Genomic DNA, 17,046 nt, shown 5'->3' with positions numbered 1-17,046 from the left:
TACGCAAATTTCTTACTAACCATGTCATTAGATGTCCAAATTTCCCACCTCTCCAACATTTCTTAGAAAGCAAAGTGGCCTCTGAATTTTGAAAAGGCATTGATCTTATGAACCACATAAAAATGATTGCTTGGTGTTTAAAGAAAATGATGCATGCCACCAATAAAATACTAATGGAGTATTGATACCTGTTTTACTGGAATGCTTCCCTGCAGCACTTAGGCAATCAAAACTTTTAATTCAACAAGTAAATTCACCTGTGTTTGCACAGCTTAGGGTAGAATAAATGTTTATATTGGCATTTCAAAATACTCCTCGATTTAAGATACCAAGAATACAGGCTCTTATGACATGTATAGGAGAATTTTATATTGTGTTCTGAGTTCACAGTCATATTAACATATTTTTAATTAAGCAAAATTTTAAGAGGACTTTATGAATTAATGACAAAATTATACAACTGATTTGACCCTAGAATATTTGTATCATGTTTTTGTAATAAGTGAAATCATGGAAATGTGTAATACCAGATTTTTGTGTTATTATATACTCTGATAAGTCCATATTAGATTTGTAGAATTGATATGCAAGTGACAAGTAGTATATATATGCCATATATATTAAATAGGATGCATAATACATATATAGTCTCTAAGTACTCAATTTTTTTCTGTACAGATTAAATGTATCTCTGTTACAGCAAGCCATACCACACGTGAACTTGTGCACACATTTTTAGTGTGCATTTCCTCCCACTTCTCCTAAGTTCAAAATCTCCCCCTTTGACCTTACCCCAACCTCCAACTTCTGAAAAATCAAGTTCTTAGTTTAGCTTGAGCAGATATCTTTAACAGGCTTGTTTGAATAAATATGCCAAAATACTTTACATTCTGTCAGTATCTAGTCAGAAAATTGTGCATGGAAAAAAAGAGATGAAAAGAACTGAGACAGAAAGAAAATTAGTGCCATGGCAAGCTTTCAATACAGTATCTCTGAGCCAAGTTTTCTCGGTGAAATGACATATCCTCACTAAAATACCCCTTTTATATAATTATGCACCGAGCACACATAACCAAAAGTAACTTTTATTTTTGTTCCTTATCGAGGAATACATATTGCCGAGGCTAAGAATGCGGAAACAAAAGCTGGGATAATTATAGCTAATTTAACTTTGGAAAACTCTGATTCTCCAGCAGTCCAGCATATAACCGCCCAAACTAAAGTTATGTAACAAGGTAATATCAACAATGAGAAACTGCATGATAAAATCCTGCCCAAAAGTGAAAAATGCTAATTTTGTCTCATTTAGCAGCTGGATACAGAAATGCTCATTAGTTTTAAGAGGGTTAATCCTTTTAACTTTTGCATATTGATATGCCAATTATGCCTAATTGTACAAGAGGCATCAGTCAAGGTAATAGTGCATAAACACATGAAAGTTATTAAGTACATCCCAACATGTAATAAAGTAGGTGTTAATTGGTAGCTGAGTTCTGCGGGCTATTGAGGTGGATAATTCATTGAGAGATGGATCACTTGTAATTTCTCTCCATAATTCCTTTTGCAGTCTCATGCTGTGATGTTTTCATGCTTGTCAAAAACAACTGCGGCATAGTGCCTTTTGTTAAACACAGCCAATAAAATATGTTAGGCATCATTAAATATACTTAACTTTTAAACTTTTCCAAAGGTACAGTTCTTACTGATAATACATTATAGAGATTCCAATAATTTACTCTAACCATTGTCTCAAGTTCATGGTTGAGGAACGTTTTAGCAGGTTTCAACGGCCAAGTCAGGCTGGCCATGTTGTGCCTCCCAGCAGATAATACTTTTAAATGAGAAAATAAAGAAAAAAAAATGCATCTCTCAGTACCTTAACTAGGGATATGTTTCTCACTTTCAAAATATAATCACTGGCTTCCTCATGCTAAATTTGTCTATAATACCTGAAGAAAGGATGATTAAAACCATACATTTCTCAGGCTCCTGAGATCGTTGTGGGTTAATTTTGCACTTGAAATTCGAGTGAAAAACAGCGAATAAATATAATCGGTAACATGCTACTCAGCAAGTTGATCTCATTTAATAACTCAGTTAGGGAGCTGAATATTTCATAGGCCCCTATGATATTAACAGAACACTCAATTAATAGCTCACATGTTACTGCAGGGTGACTGGGACTCACAGCCTGTCCCCAGCTAACCTATTTCTTGCTCTTGCTCTCACTGTGAGAAACAAAATAGATCCGGGGTCCAAAAGAGTGGCTAACATTGCATAAATAATTTTGTAACATCCTATGGCCTCAGCTGCAAGTTACCACCATTATGGAAGAAAATTAACCAGAGGAGACTCATTGCAATCAGTGTGTTTAGTGGCTCAGGATGCGTGCAGGGGCAGGGACACAACTGGCAGTAGAGTTCATCTCTAACTATTTTATTTCAAATCTTCCTAATGACACATTATGGAGACAAAATGGCTTCCTCTCCAAACCTTAAATCTCCACACCATTTCAACTGTTCAAGCTCATTCCAAATCAGATTGTAATTTCCAATATCATATATTGTTGGGAGATTTTAAGGAAGAGATTTTCACTTTTTTAAAAGATTTTTTTCTCAGTTTATTCTTAGCTAATTTTAGCCTCTGGCTTTTCAAAGTGATGTACTGTATTTGGAAGTACAAACACCACATGCTAGCATAACCTCATTATTTTTATGACACTGAAGCATGATAGTGGAGGCCCTTAAAATGAGTCAAAGGTGCTCTTCAGTCTAGCTCCAAATCCACTTTATCACTCTGGATTAAGCCCAGCTCTTCTCTTGCAACTGGGGATATAATTATGACTATAAGTAGGCAAGATAAAATGCATTACAAAAACAGTTTTCTCATGCACATTAGGAAAACAAATAAAACAAGGCTAATTAGCTTTTTTTCCCCCCTTCTTTTACAAAATTCTATATATCAGGGAACTTGTGGTATTTGACTTACAGGTTCAGTGACCTTCCCAACATCGGTGAGGATCATGGATTTACTTTGGCTCAGCCTGCTGTGGTGGCTATTGGCATTTTTGATTCTCATTTGCACAGCTCCAGTGCCTTGGCGGGTGGGATTCAGTGTTTCCACAGAGGTATCAGAATTTGTAGACTTCTGCATATTACAATGTTATCCTGATGAAATAAAAAGCATTATATTATTCTAAGTATATGCTTTTCCATGAAAAACTCCTGGTGGAGTGCATATCCTTATACATCATTAAAGTACAAAAATGAAATAAAGTCTCCGCCTCTTTGAGTGGTGAATAAGAAGGTAGTTACTTTGTAGTACTTTTATCAATTGGACCTCTGTATTCCAACGGTACTGTATACGTGCCAGAGGATTTCAGTTCATAGATAGCACACTCAAATTCTGTGTAGTTTCTTAATTCGATTAAGGAACTCCTAATGGCAATATGATATGGTCTCCCTTATATAGAAATGATATTGCCAACTAAGCATCTTCCGGGTATATGCTCTTTTCATTCACAACGTCTTTGATCTATCACCCACCCCATCCCAACCCACCTCCAGACACTACCACCAGCAGCCTTTTTTGGTGAACAAAAAACCCCTGTGAATAAGGTCAAATTTAAGTGTGTAAAATTGGAGGAAAGCAAGCTGGTCCCATTGACTATCAAATATGTCGGCTTGGCCTCATTAGCATGGTGCAGAGTCCCAGTCACCACCCCCACTTGCAATATCCACAGGGAAAAATTAAAATTCCTTTGTCCACTGCCATCTGCCAACTGAACTAGATTTAGTAGCTTAGTTGGATATAATATTTATGAAGACTATGAAGAAACAGAAAATCAGCACATCGACACTATTTATTTATTTATATTTATTTTAATGGAAGGAGTCTGATTCAGGTAGGAAAATCCAGTGTGGGCAAATTTTAAAGGAGCGGCTGTGAGAAAACAATAATTCAGAAAAAGAAAACAAAGGAAATAAATTGGGTGGGTGGACCAGGAGGGCTTTTAGTTGCTTCCCAAATCCATAATCCTTTTCAGCTGCTCCTCCCCACGAGTTCCTCAAATGAATACATCTACTCTTTTTAAATAGGATATTTGCAATGCAAATATAGCTTCAAAGCTTCTAGAAACAGACCCTCTTCTAGCCTGAGTGTCCTCTCTATGTCTCACCCATATAGACATTTCATAGCTAGCCTAGGCACGTGGGCACAACATTAGAAAAAAATGTCACCAGTCAGTTATAAAAGCCAATATAATCCAAAAGAAGGATTATATTTTAAGGAGCCAACTGTTTTGGTACCTCTACCTGATTGGACGGACAACAGGGCTAGAATCACGGTAATGTTCAAGTTGAGTGGACACTAAAAGGATTAGAAAAGAATAAAAGCATTTTAACGGGAGGAAAAGTGTTTCCTCACAATTGAAACCGGTTAGGCAATTGAGTGATATTGAGTGAGAAAAGAAGTTAATATTTATTGAGTATTTACTATGTGCCAGGCAATGAGCTGGTTTAATCCTTACAAAGTTTCTATGATATTGACATAAAACTCATATTTTTATAGTGGAGAAAAATGAGGATCAGAGTGACTAACAATTTTCTTATGGACAGTGGGCAGCAAGAAGTGAAGGAGTATTTATTTTATCCACCCCCCCACCACCAACCCAGATGTCCATTAACAGATAAATAGATAGACAAATTCTAGTTTATCTACACAATGAAATATTGCTCAACAATAAAAATGAATGGATTACTAACGCATGCAACCACATGGATGAATTGTAAATTCATTGTGCAGAGTAAAAGAAATCAAGCCCCCCACCAAAAAAGTACTCATTGAGTACTTACGATTTCACTTACATAATATTTTTGAAAATGCAAACTAACATAAAATGAGAGAAAACAGATTAGTGATTGCCTAGGGACAGTGTGGACTCTGGATACAAGGAAGCTTTTGGGGGTGATGGATATGTTTGTTATCTTGATTGTGGTGATGGTTTAATAGCAGTATACATATATTAAAAATGATCAAATTGTACACTTTAAACACTTGCACTTTATTGTACTTCAGTTATATCTAACAAAGCTTTTTACAGGACAGTTTTATTAAGAATTCCTTAACCAATTTATTTTGCTACTTATTTTATTTTAATTTATTTTGAATATATTCATTTTCATAATCATACATGAGTGATATATTTAAAAAACTTATTGAGAATAAGAGAGCTCTTTTGACAACATTTGAAATAAAAATTTGAATAAAAAGAAATCTTATCCCCACTATTCCACAGCAATATGATGACAGCTACATTAATAAGAAGGACTTTAAAATGTATCAAATCTGAACACTAATGTATGCATAAGGGATCTTACCTCTATATCTAACTAGAATAAGATAGGGTTTTTTATATATAAATGTGATTTGAAAAGTAAATGCAATCGGGCTTCCCTGATGGCCCAGTGGTTGAGGGTCCGCCTGCCGATGCAGGGGACACGGGTTCGTGCCCCGGTCTGGGAAGATTCCACATGCCGCGGAGCAGCTGGGCCCGTGAGCCATGGCCGCTGAGCCTGCACGTCTGGAGCCTGTGCTCCACAACGGGAGAGGCCACAACAGTGAGAGGCCCGCGTACCGCAAAAAAAAAAAAAAAAAAAAAGTAAATGCAATCACATGCAGATGATATAAATAGTTATTTCTCCATGTACCCCAGTACAGGATAAACATTTTTGGTTTTATTCTGTGTATTATTTATTATTGAGGCCTTCAATTTTTCTTAGCCAAGAGACATTATTTCAAACTAAAGCAAATCTCTGGATTTTTTATATTTATAAAGACGCTACTAATAAAAGCATGAGTTTTCTTCAGAGTATATTTCAGTGGATGAAGTAAGGATGAATGAAAGAATGAGAATCTAGGTACCGTGATTGTAATGGAGGCCTTGGATTCATTATAATCAGACTGGTTGCATAAAAAGAGCCTATGATGACTTCTAGTACAGCACTGTTTCTAATGGCCACCTTTGTGACCTTCAACAAGTCCGTGGACCTCTGTTTCATCACTGGAAAAAATTGATAGTGAGGGGGCATGGGCAACTAAAAGGATTGCTATGATCTGTAGGCTCCTTTTCACTTCTGATACTGTTGTGTAAAAGTCTGGGAGCTCAAGAAGTATTACTGCAGATTTACAGAGCTCAGTAGTTTTAGGTAGTTTTAGCAACAATGTAAATGCTTTGGTATGATCTGATGCCCAAGGATTTGAGTGAGGGTTGAGGGGATCTATGATTAAACATATAAATCTTTTCTAAAAAATTTGGGTTCTCCTTGGAGTACACTGAAGGCTTGATCTTCCAAATTATTCATTAGATTCAAAACTCTAAGGTGGTGCGTTTGTAATACTGGTAAGAGAAATACTCGGGCTAAAGCCACTCTCTTCTGACCAAGAGCATAAAGCCACTGTATTTACATAGCCCCACCAGGTGCCGTTTATACGGCATGTTATTTCTCAAACTCTGAACAAATTTCAGCGTCAAATCAACATTTGCATTCTTGTATTGATTTGACAATTAACCCATAATTTGCCTGGTGATGGGTTACTGTCAAAAGGCTGGATTAATTTTAAAAGCCTCTTATCTGGCTTTCCCATCTGTTTTCTCGAGGACAGTCTACAGAAAAGAATTTCAAAATCTTCCTCCTTCAGATCTTTCTTTTAAGCTGATCTCTCCCCCTACCAATGTTAATGTTATTTCTCTTTTCTCACTCCTCTAGCCATCACTTCTTTTCCCAACTGACCTCATCTTCACTTTTTATTGATACTCTATTTATTGCACTCAATTTTTTCTCTTTATTCAGCTTTTTTTGTATTTTGTTCTATCAATGGCATTCACTTGATACTATTCATAGTTATTCTCACGTTTGCAAATATTTGGTGGTTTCTGATTTTGCAGAGCACCACGTTGCTCTGAGAAGAATACAGAAAATGACACAAACCTCTTTCTACCCACAGAAAATAAATTATCTGTTTAACGTTTACTGAGACTTTCCTGAGTGGCAAGGCACTACATTAGAGGCTGGAGATAACTCTTTTTTGTGTTTTTGGTTTTTGTTTGTTTGTTTCAACCAACTGTTTTACAGTAGTTTGGTGAGTGTGATAAAGAAACAAATCAATAATTAAAAGAGAATAGAGTGGTGCCAGGTGGGGAGAGAAGCAATGACATCAGACCACAGTAGAACTGGGAGGTGTGGAGAGGGAAAGTCCACAAAAGATCAGCTGACACTGGAGCTAAGTCAGGGCAGGTTGGGCATTTCAGGCAAAGGGCTCAGCAGTGCAGAGGTATGCAAATAACTGTGATATTATAGAGTAGATACTGAAATATGTCATGAAGAAAAACTATAGTACCAAGGAAATTCAAGGAAAAGGTAAGCATTGGGTTTCATGAAGAAAATGGCATTTAGCCTCAGTGTGGGTGAGTTTGATCATCTTTCTATCCTTTTATCGTGCTGATGGGTTAACGGAGAGCCTAATCCCTTCTAAGCCCACCAGTGCTGTAAGAGGCTGGTATTCTAGACACTCTGAGGGAGAGAATTTGGGAAGAGGGCTTTCCTTGGCATAATACACAAATGTCTTGTATGGATGAGTTGAGTGCAAAACAGAAGGAAGCAGGACCCCCTCACCCCAAGCAGGAACTGAGGAAGGAGGGAGGACAGAGGAGGAAGGAAATCTAATGGCCAGAAATGACAGCTGTGTTGGTGGCTGTGAAACTTCTAACTGCCGTACTTGTGGGTTCAGAGATGATTTATTCTTATTCATCCTGTTAGAAACCTCTCATAGCTGGTGGATAAGGCTGTTTTAGGCCAATTTTGCAAGTTGTATTTGGACCCCACTTACAGTTCATTCTCTTTACACTCCAACTTTCCCATTTTCTCCTCACCTGCATCCTAATACTCATGTTTTCCTCTACAGTGCACACTATGATCCTTTTCACGTTTTGGCTGCCAAAGCCCCCCACTGCAGCACCTACTTAGTCCCCATCTCATCTACAGGGTCAACATATCTGAAATTCCATCATCCATTCTTCCTTACTTACATCTTTTTACTTACATCCATCTGCTCAGTGAATCACTTAGATGTATATATGGGAGAGGAATGATTAAACTAATTAACACACTGTCATAAATGATTAGTCAGACTTCCCATGAACTCTCAGGGAATCATTTACCTGAATCTCATACTGGAAACTCCTCCGGCTATGTAGGAAAATATCTTACAGTAGAAAACCTTTGATTACTCTACTTTGTGTGTGATCTTAAGTAAAAGTAGAGGCAGGTAGCATTTGTGACTAGGAATAGGATATTAGCATTGCATTCTAGTAAAGGGTGCCTCTTGGAGTTGTGGGACGTGATGGCCCTGCCAGGGTGCTCTAGTTTTTGAGTCTTTATGAAAGAAGGTTCTAGGGGAATAAACTCCAATATAAAGTCTTCCCAACCCTGAGTCAGAAGAAACCCTCAAGGGTTTCTGCGCGCCCAACGCAGGGGGCCTGGGTTCGATCCCTGGTCAGGGAACTAGATCCCACATGCCGCAACTAAGAGTTTGTACGCCTCAACTAAAGATCCTGCATGCTGCAACTAAAAGATCTCCCATGCCGCAACTAAGACCCGGGCAGCTAAATAAATAAATAAATATTTTTTAAAAAAAGAGAGAAACCCTCAAACCCCAGGGTCCATCATAACTTGCTCCCAGCATCAGGGAGTGAATATAATTCCAGGAACATAAGTATCAATTTCAGAATATACTCAGAAAGGCAATGAAGAGCTCTAATCTGTGAGTCTTTCTGAGTTATTATTCCAAGAATATACACAGGGTTTTGAAATCGTATTCTGTTGTTCCACCTGTATTTTCATTTCTCATTGACCCTTAACTTTCTAGATTTGGTAGAGGACTTGTAAAATCAATAATACTTTTGTATGCTTATTTCTATGCAACTTCGTAACATGAAACATTTTGTTAACTATAAGTCATATTAAGTTTAAGTTTCATGTGATCTACATTATTCCGTATTTCTCTTGTTCTTTCATAACATATCATCTAATCATCATCATCATCATCATTGTTACCAAATTCTATTAGAAAAAACATTGATGACGTATGCATTTATATTCTTACAGGAGGCACACAGAAGCATGGTGAATGACTAATGACAACACATTCGTTCATTTTGCATGTGTTTAAAATATCCATTTGATTTTTACAAAACTCTCCAAATAAATATCCCTGAGTTAGAAGTTGAAATGTAAATCACTTAAGACTGGCTTCACAATTTCTGTAGACTTCCTGATTTTGTATGTACCAAGAGAACAGCAAGAATAGCTTGTGATGTTACACTAGTTCCACTTTCAATACTGTTTTAAAAACAGGAAACAGTGATGAGAATGCACTTCATAAGAGCCACACAAACTTTGGCTCTGCTCAACAGACTTGGCTCAGTGATATTCTGGGCCTGATTCTCCCACTCACACTGCAAATACCCAAATAGGAATGAATGTGATATTTCATCTAATCATAAATTTCAAAGCTGCTCTGTCAATTATTTGTTGCACTCTGTTAATTACACTAAGGCTCAGCAGCTTGCCCTTTTGAGGTAGAAAGTGTATTTTTGACATCTTTTTCCCATCAGCAACATTAAAATAAAAATATATTAAGAATTATTTGAGTTAGTAGAAACTGAATAGGCACTATGATATTATCTACATGCTACAGAGCAGAGAAAATTGAGGTTCAAGGATACAGACTCTTCCTCAAGGTGCCACAACCTGTTCAAAGTAGTCCCAGGACAGAGCTCAAGTCCTGCATCTCCAAACATCCTTGCTTTAGTCATAGACCACCAAGTCAAGTGGCAACTGTGTCTGGAAAAACAAGGTAACAAGAATTCCAAAGGAAATCTGACAGAGATCAGGTAGATAAAATGATCAAAGTGCATCCATATTAAGTATAGATCATGTAAGTCTTTCTATTTAATCATTTATAAATGTCCCCGTGCTTTCTGAGAAAACAATAAAGACTGAATAAATATTTGCAGAATATAGAAATGGAAAACAAATATAGAACCTAGGTAATGCCAGAGTACATAGCTTAGGAAAGCATTATCAGTAGGAATGTCTTTGACCTAATTTAGTTCTTATTTTAAAAAGAATATGTATAACTTGCTCTGCCCAGTGGTTCTAAGGGCCAATGAACGATGGATATTTCATAAGTTAGAGGCTGCAAAGAAGCAATGCTTTTCATACCTTTTGAGGCCAACATTAAAGTATACTTGGAAAATCATACAAAATTTCCAAAAATATGAACAATACCATATTTCCATTTCAGATAACCCTTTTCTTTATTTCTTATTTTTAAAAAATGACTGCATTTTTGACCACCTTGCAACTTAGCAGGGCTCTGTGTTCTACCAATAGAGAACATCTCCCTGGAGTTTCAGCTTTCTTCAGGTGCTTAACATTTTTTTCTCTGAATAGAAGGACTCTCTTGCCTGACATGGATTCTCACTAAAGACTTTGTGAGGAGAACTGTCTCAGAGATAAGCACTGAGTGTGCCCCAGTGTTTTCCCATTCCATGGGTCTTAGCCTGGGTTTTCACTGTGTGGCAGTGAGCTGTCTGGTCACCACCAAGGTCCTCTCTGCCTTAACACACAGGAACCCTCTGTGGCAATATGACCCCATTCCCTTTCCGGAATGTGTAAGATGAGTTGCTTCTCCAGGTCTAGTAAGAGTGTGTGGAAACTCCACAGATGAATATGATATCAGAAACTCATTTCTGTCCCCTGGAAAGGTCTTCTACTCATCTGTGGTAGAGCACGGTCTGTTTGTTCCCCTATGGAAATGACTTGTGGCAGTGGTAGATCCAGTAACGTGTGGCACAACCTCTGTGCTACACTTGCCTGACAGGTCAGTAATTAACTTGCATTGCAATTGTTTGCCGTCTCCACCAGAGCATCCATTTACCAAAATAACATTTTAATTTCACTTTCTTCCCGGTTCACTCTCCTTTTCTTTTTTCCCTGTGGCTTCTACATCTCTATTAAGTCTAATTTCCCAGACCACTTTCAGAAGCGGAGAGAGTACAATAAAATTCAGTTTCAAAAATGTCAAATATAATGAGAAAGGAAGATCACAGTAAAGGAATTTGACCATAGCCACCCCATTGGGTAACACTGTCTTTGACTTTGGCAGGTATTATATATAGGAAATGTGATAATAAGGCTTTGCATTTAGTTAACATATATCAGGAAATCTGGGTGATAGACTGCATTTACTGACAAAGTCTGGCAGATCATCTGCATGGACAAATTGTAATACAGTTATTGTCATTGCATATGGGTATCCTAAATGGTAAAAATGACAAGTAAAATATAAAATATATCTTAAGTAGAATAAGTACTGACCAAAACTGTGTGGTAGGCCACCTTGGTATCTTGTTGCTACCTCTCATCCCCTGAGCACCTTAGCCCATTAGTCTCCAACCTACTGGGAGCAAAGCAACTGGTTTTATATTTCAAATAATTATTGAGCCTCTACCCTGAGAAACTGACTTGCTAGGTCCCACAGTTTCTACAAAAATTGTTAAGAATTCTGGGGTAGAGTTAGACATAAGCATGCTTGCTTACAATGAAGTCTGATAAGAGTGCAATGGAGAATGGGATTGAGGGCAATTTCCAGGTGAAGGTGACATTGAACTTGATGTTGTATGATAAATAGGATCCAAAAGGCAGAGAAGGGATATCAAGGGCAGTGCAAGCTGAGATCACAAGATTTCAGGAAAAGCAAAGTGAACATCCACAACAAATGACAGAGTGGGGGTGGCTAGTTGGGAAACCTAGGGAGAGATAGTTGATTAGGGCCGGATTAGGAGAAACTTGCAGCTCTATTTAAAAAAGTGGGCTCTTGGGTGGCACAGTGGTTGAGAATCTGCCTGCCAGTGCAGGGGACATGGGTTTGATCCCTGGTCCGGGGAGATCCCACATGCCGTGGAGCAACTAAGCCCGTGCTCCACAACTACTGAGCCTGCGCTCTAGAGCCCATGAGCAACAACTACTGAGCCTGTGCTCTACGGCCCGTGTGCTGCAACTACTGAGCCCACATGCTGCAACTACTGAAGCCCGCATGCCTAGAGCCTGCGCTCCTCAACAAGCCACCGCAATGAGAAGCCCGCGCACTACACGAAGAGTAGCCCCTGCTCATCGCAACTAGAGAAAGCCCACATGCAGCAAGAAAGACCCAACACAGCCAAAAAATAAACAATAAAATAAAATAAATAAATTCTAAAATAAAATCTTAAAAAAAAAAAAGGGCTTTTATAGATCCCTGGAAATGTTGATGCCTTTGTTTAAGGCATAATCCCATTCCAAAAGACTTGGTGGAAAGGACCCAGAATGGATCTCCAGCCACTGAGGCTGCACAATGAACAGGAGCATTCTCATGGGATGCTTCTTAATTAACTTTAAATTAGAATAAATATCACAGCATCTATTTGTAAACACTAATCTTATGAAAAGAGCACCCCATGACTTGGGGGAAAAACTTCAGGAACCTCACTTTGAACTTCCAGGTACATGTTTAATGCTTCTTGTTACCAATCAAATGAAGAGAAAGGTAAAGGCTTCACCGGAATGACAAAATGAAGCATTTACGGAAGGGAGGTCTAAGGGTACAATTACATCTTATTAAGGGCATAAAAGAAAATAAAGTTAAGATTAGTGAAACTGCTTCTGAATTTCCCTCTGGTGATCAGGTAAGCAGTAAAAAATAGAAAAGCAAATAGGAACAAAATGCCTGCATTATTGTAATTATGTTCAGGCAGCATAAGAAATTTTATAAAATGGCAATCTCCTTAGATACACAGGAAAACCATAAGGGGCATAAGTAGTGCAATCTCTTCTCTGTTTCCTCTGTCAGTTTTGAACTAATATAGCAAGAAATGCTGAGCCATTTTCCGCCTCTTGCATACAAGTATCAATTAAGGGAAAACAGGGTGACTATCTTAGGGCACTGGATGATGAAATGTCACTTAAGGAGAAAACATCAGCTGTAGAAGAAGTTGTTCGGCAGCCACAGAATTAAAAAACACTGGCAAAACAAGCAGTCTCACCCTCTGGGACAGGGCTCATTCTCTGATCTTTGTTGGAAGAGAATCAAGTGCACAAATATACATTTCAACTTGCGATTGCTTGTTTCCTCCAATTTCATGTTCTATAGTATTTATTTCCTAAAGTACATGACTCAGTTGCAAAGCCCTTTTACCAAGCAGATTAAATCTAATCACACATTGATTGCAATACACCAGGTTCCCTCCATCTCCATCTTGGCCTGCCCAAGTTAAAGTATGAGGAAGCTGCATATTGCGTAGTGTTTGACAGTAATTAACGGGAGTCAGTAATTGACAGTAGGAAAATGTGGATGACATTTGTTTTATTTAGCAAATTTGTCATTGTATCCAATTAGTCTTTCCCTAATGCTCATGTCTTCAAACTCTGAATTGACTGAATTGTATTTCAGTGCCAAAGGGACCTGTCTGAGAATGGGACAGTAATATAGTCCACTGTTGTGACAATGACAGCACCATTAAGATAAAACATTTCAGCATATCTTTTAAAATGCATTTAAAAATTGGTTTCTCTCTTGCTCAATTATATATGCATAAAATACATTTTAAATAGTTTTTGTGTTTATGTGTGTGTATGTATACGATTGTGTTTGCATATAAGTTCAATGAATTGTCACAAACTGAATGCACGCTCCTGTACCCACACCCAAATCAAGAAACTCAACATCATCAGCACTCCAGAAGCCCTCTGAAGCTCCCTTCCGGTCACTACCCACCCCACCCCACCAAGGATAATCAACATTCTGTCTTCTTAGTTTTGCCTACTTTTGATCTTTATATAAAAGGAAACTTAGAGTATATACTTTTTAATTGCTGGGCTTATTTTACTCAAATTTTCATTTGTGTAGCTGATTGCTGTGTGATATTCTTTGGAAGCACCCATGCAAAACTTTTGCTAATTCTTCTATTAGGGTGTTTGTGCTTTTCTTACTGATTTGTAGGAGTTGTTTTTATATTCTGGATACAAGTTTCCTTTTAATATATATGTTGCAATAATGATCCTTTTTTTCATTTGTAAGTTGCTTTTTACTCTCTTACTGTAATATGTTCATTAGTAGAGGTTCTTAGCTTTAATATATCCAATTTATCATTTATCTCCTTTTACAATTAGTGCTTTTGTCGTCCTCTTAAGAAATTCTTGCCTAATCCAAAGCTACAAAGACTATTCATATATTTTCCTCTAAAGAGTTTTGTTATTTAAACTTTTTTTAAAAAGATTTATTTATTTGTTTTATATTTATTTTTGGCTGCATTGGGTCTTTGTTGCTGTGCGTGGGCTTTCTCTAGTTGTGGCAAGCGGGGGCTACTCTTCGCTGCAGTGTGCAGGCTTCTCATTGTGGTGGCTTCTCTTAGTTGCGGAGCACGGGCTCTAGGTGCGCAGGATTCAGTAGGTGCAGCGTGTGGGCTCAATGTGGCTCGCGGGCTCTAGAAAGCAGGCTCAGTAGTTGTGGTACATGGGCTTAGTTACTCCGTGGCATGTGGGATCTTCCCAGACCAGGGCTTGAACCCATGTCCCCTGCATTGGCAGGCAGATTCTTAACCACTGCGCCATCAGGGAAGTCCCTAAACTTTTTTCTAGAACTGTGATCCTTCTGGAAATAATTGTGTTTGGTGTGAGGCAGGAAAACGTTCTTTCTATATAAAGAATTCATATGTGTGTGTGTGTGTGTGTGTGTGTGTGTGTGTGTATTTTTTTTGATTAGAAGGACTTGTCATCTCTCGTGATTTATCTAGGTGAAAAAGGACCAGGATCTGGCCCTCCATCTGGAGTGAACAGATACTGGAGAGCTTTCCTATCCACAAATATTGACAGTAGGTGCAATTTTGTCTAATAATTACATAAATATCTGGTTACAGTCTTGGTAAATACTGGCAACTGGGTATCCAAGTTGAATAGAAAGATTTATCTAACAGGTGGGAAGAAACAACCATTCTGAGAGGAGCGATACTCAGAAGTTCAGATTTGCAGATTGTTATCAACCAGGAGGTTTGTTACTGTCAGAGTTTTGAACACCGGGTATTTGTTCAGAGCTAGCTCAGTTACCCACATGGGAGACTCTCAGTAGAGAGGTAGGACTTTCATCCTAGCAAGAGAATGAGGCAATGAATGACCAGGTTTCCAATAGAGGAAGTTGTGGTCAGGGACAAAACAAATGCCTAATGAGGAAGGACTCGCTGAGGCACTGGGACTTGTAAATAAGGGGGCAACACACTTGATTTGTGTATCACAAGTGCAGACTAAAAGCCATAATCACTTGTTATAATTTATTATTGAACTCACAGAACTCCATTTCACTGGAATTAGTTAAAAATCACCTGCATTAAGCTAAGATTTCTCCTGGGAGTTAGGGTCACAAATAACTCAACTTCAGTTGAAAATGAAAAGGTATCTCTAGAAGTGAGGAAGAAGACAGCTATAGAGCAATGATTCTCAAGGGTCAGTGTGAGTAGCTTCATAAACATGCAGATTTAACTGCACCTTCCCAAGATATTTCCATTCAGCAAGACTGAGGAGGAGCCTGAGAAAGGACATGTTTGGCCATCACCCTTGGTGATTCAAATGCACACTGAACTTTGATGAGAAACAAGTCTATAGAATTATATAAAGTTATTTTTTATTTCATATCTGCATTGTCCTAAAAATGTTACCAATTACTACAGTGTCTTATTTTTAAAGCCCATTGATACTAGGTTCATATTTGTTAACATTTTTGCTCTAATTAAGTTTTCTGGAAGTAAACCTCACTTTGGAATATGTTGGTGGTTTGGGGGAGTGGTGTGGATCGCAGTTGAGAACAGTGAGGAGAGAAGTGAGCAGGTGGCTAAGTAGGTAGTATAAAAATTGACACACAGACACATAGGTACGTGAAAGTAATACTATGAGTATCCTATTTGAGATTAATTAAAATATGATGTTTAGCTATCCAGAACATACATCCAGTCCTAACTATTGCTGCAAAATGAATTATTTTACATAAATGAAAAACCCAGTAGTATCATACCACAAACGATCTAGGTCTATTGCAGAACTTTCAGCAAGTTGTTTTTTTTGGTTTGTTTGTTTTTTTAATGTTTATATCATGAACATAGTAAGTGTGAGTAAAACAATGTCAATTTGAACACTTGGAAAACTGTTCTCTTGCTTGTTAAATATCAAAGGGTGTTTAGTGTGAGAACAAAACAGATTCCACAAAATATTGTTGTTTTCAAATTTAATCTGAAATTTTGTGGAAGTGAGGCTTTCTTTCATGAAGCCAAGAATGTCAAAATAGCAAAAAAAATATTTAGCAGTCCACATTATTTAAATTAAAAGTTTCTGACTGAGTTTTTCCAATCCTAGTCTTTGAAGATACTTCAATATGTTCTGTATATTATACATCTTAAATTGTGTCCTTTCTAGACTGGTTAACTAAAGGCTCTTATGATGCTATAGTCTCTTGAAGAGCTTCAGCTGTATTATTAGGAACCTCAACCCAGGGTTTGTTCGGGGGATATTTTCCCACTTAAATAAGTCCTGTTTTGCTTCTCTTTCCTCAAAGTAGAGTTCAGAGGCCTCTCCCCAGGAGGTAGGAGGTAGAGATGGTTATATGCATTATCGAACTAGGTTCCAGTTAATTGAGTGTTACTGTAATTTGAAGTAATGTAGCTAAATTTCTATCTTAATTTAGGCTCCTCATAAAGCAAACTATAGGATTTTGTCTCAGACACATTGAAGTAAAAAAGGAATTCATAAATGTTAGAGTTTTTAAATGTCTATCAGGATTACCTTTTTAATTAAAAAATTATTGAACAGTAATTCTTTTTCTGTCTGTCCTCCCACATCATTTATATCCATTGTCATGACCACTTCTGGAACTTATAATCATCTATTAATAGATAACACATAT

General features: G+C 37.6%; 1 protein-coding gene across 1 annotated transcript in view; it reads right to left on the bottom strand.

Annotated features, from left to right (window-relative positions):
• The window catches only part of ARHGAP15 (Rho GTPase activating protein 15), a gene marked incomplete at its 3' end in the record, with an annotated part of 621,352 nt that overhangs the window by 589,097 nt on the left and 15,209 nt on the right, over positions 1 to 17,046 (bottom strand). Inside the window, exon 2 of the mRNA XM_082841317.1 lies at positions 2,989 to 3,167. Within this exon, the coding sequence (XP_082697443.1) occupies positions 2,989 to 3,153 (165 nt within the window). The 5' untranslated portion in view covers positions 3,154 to 3,167. The remainder of the gene's footprint in view (positions 1 to 2,988; positions 3,168 to 17,046) is intronic.

The sequence above is a fragment of the Leucopleurus acutus genome (genome assembly GCF_964270905.1).
Source record: "Leucopleurus acutus genome assembly, chromosome: 6".
Classification (NCBI taxonomy): domain Eukaryota; kingdom Metazoa; phylum Chordata; class Mammalia; order Artiodactyla; family Delphinidae; genus Leucopleurus; species Leucopleurus acutus.
Note: the sequence above shows the minus strand (reverse complement) of the source record. Positions and strands in the feature narration are given on the sequence as shown.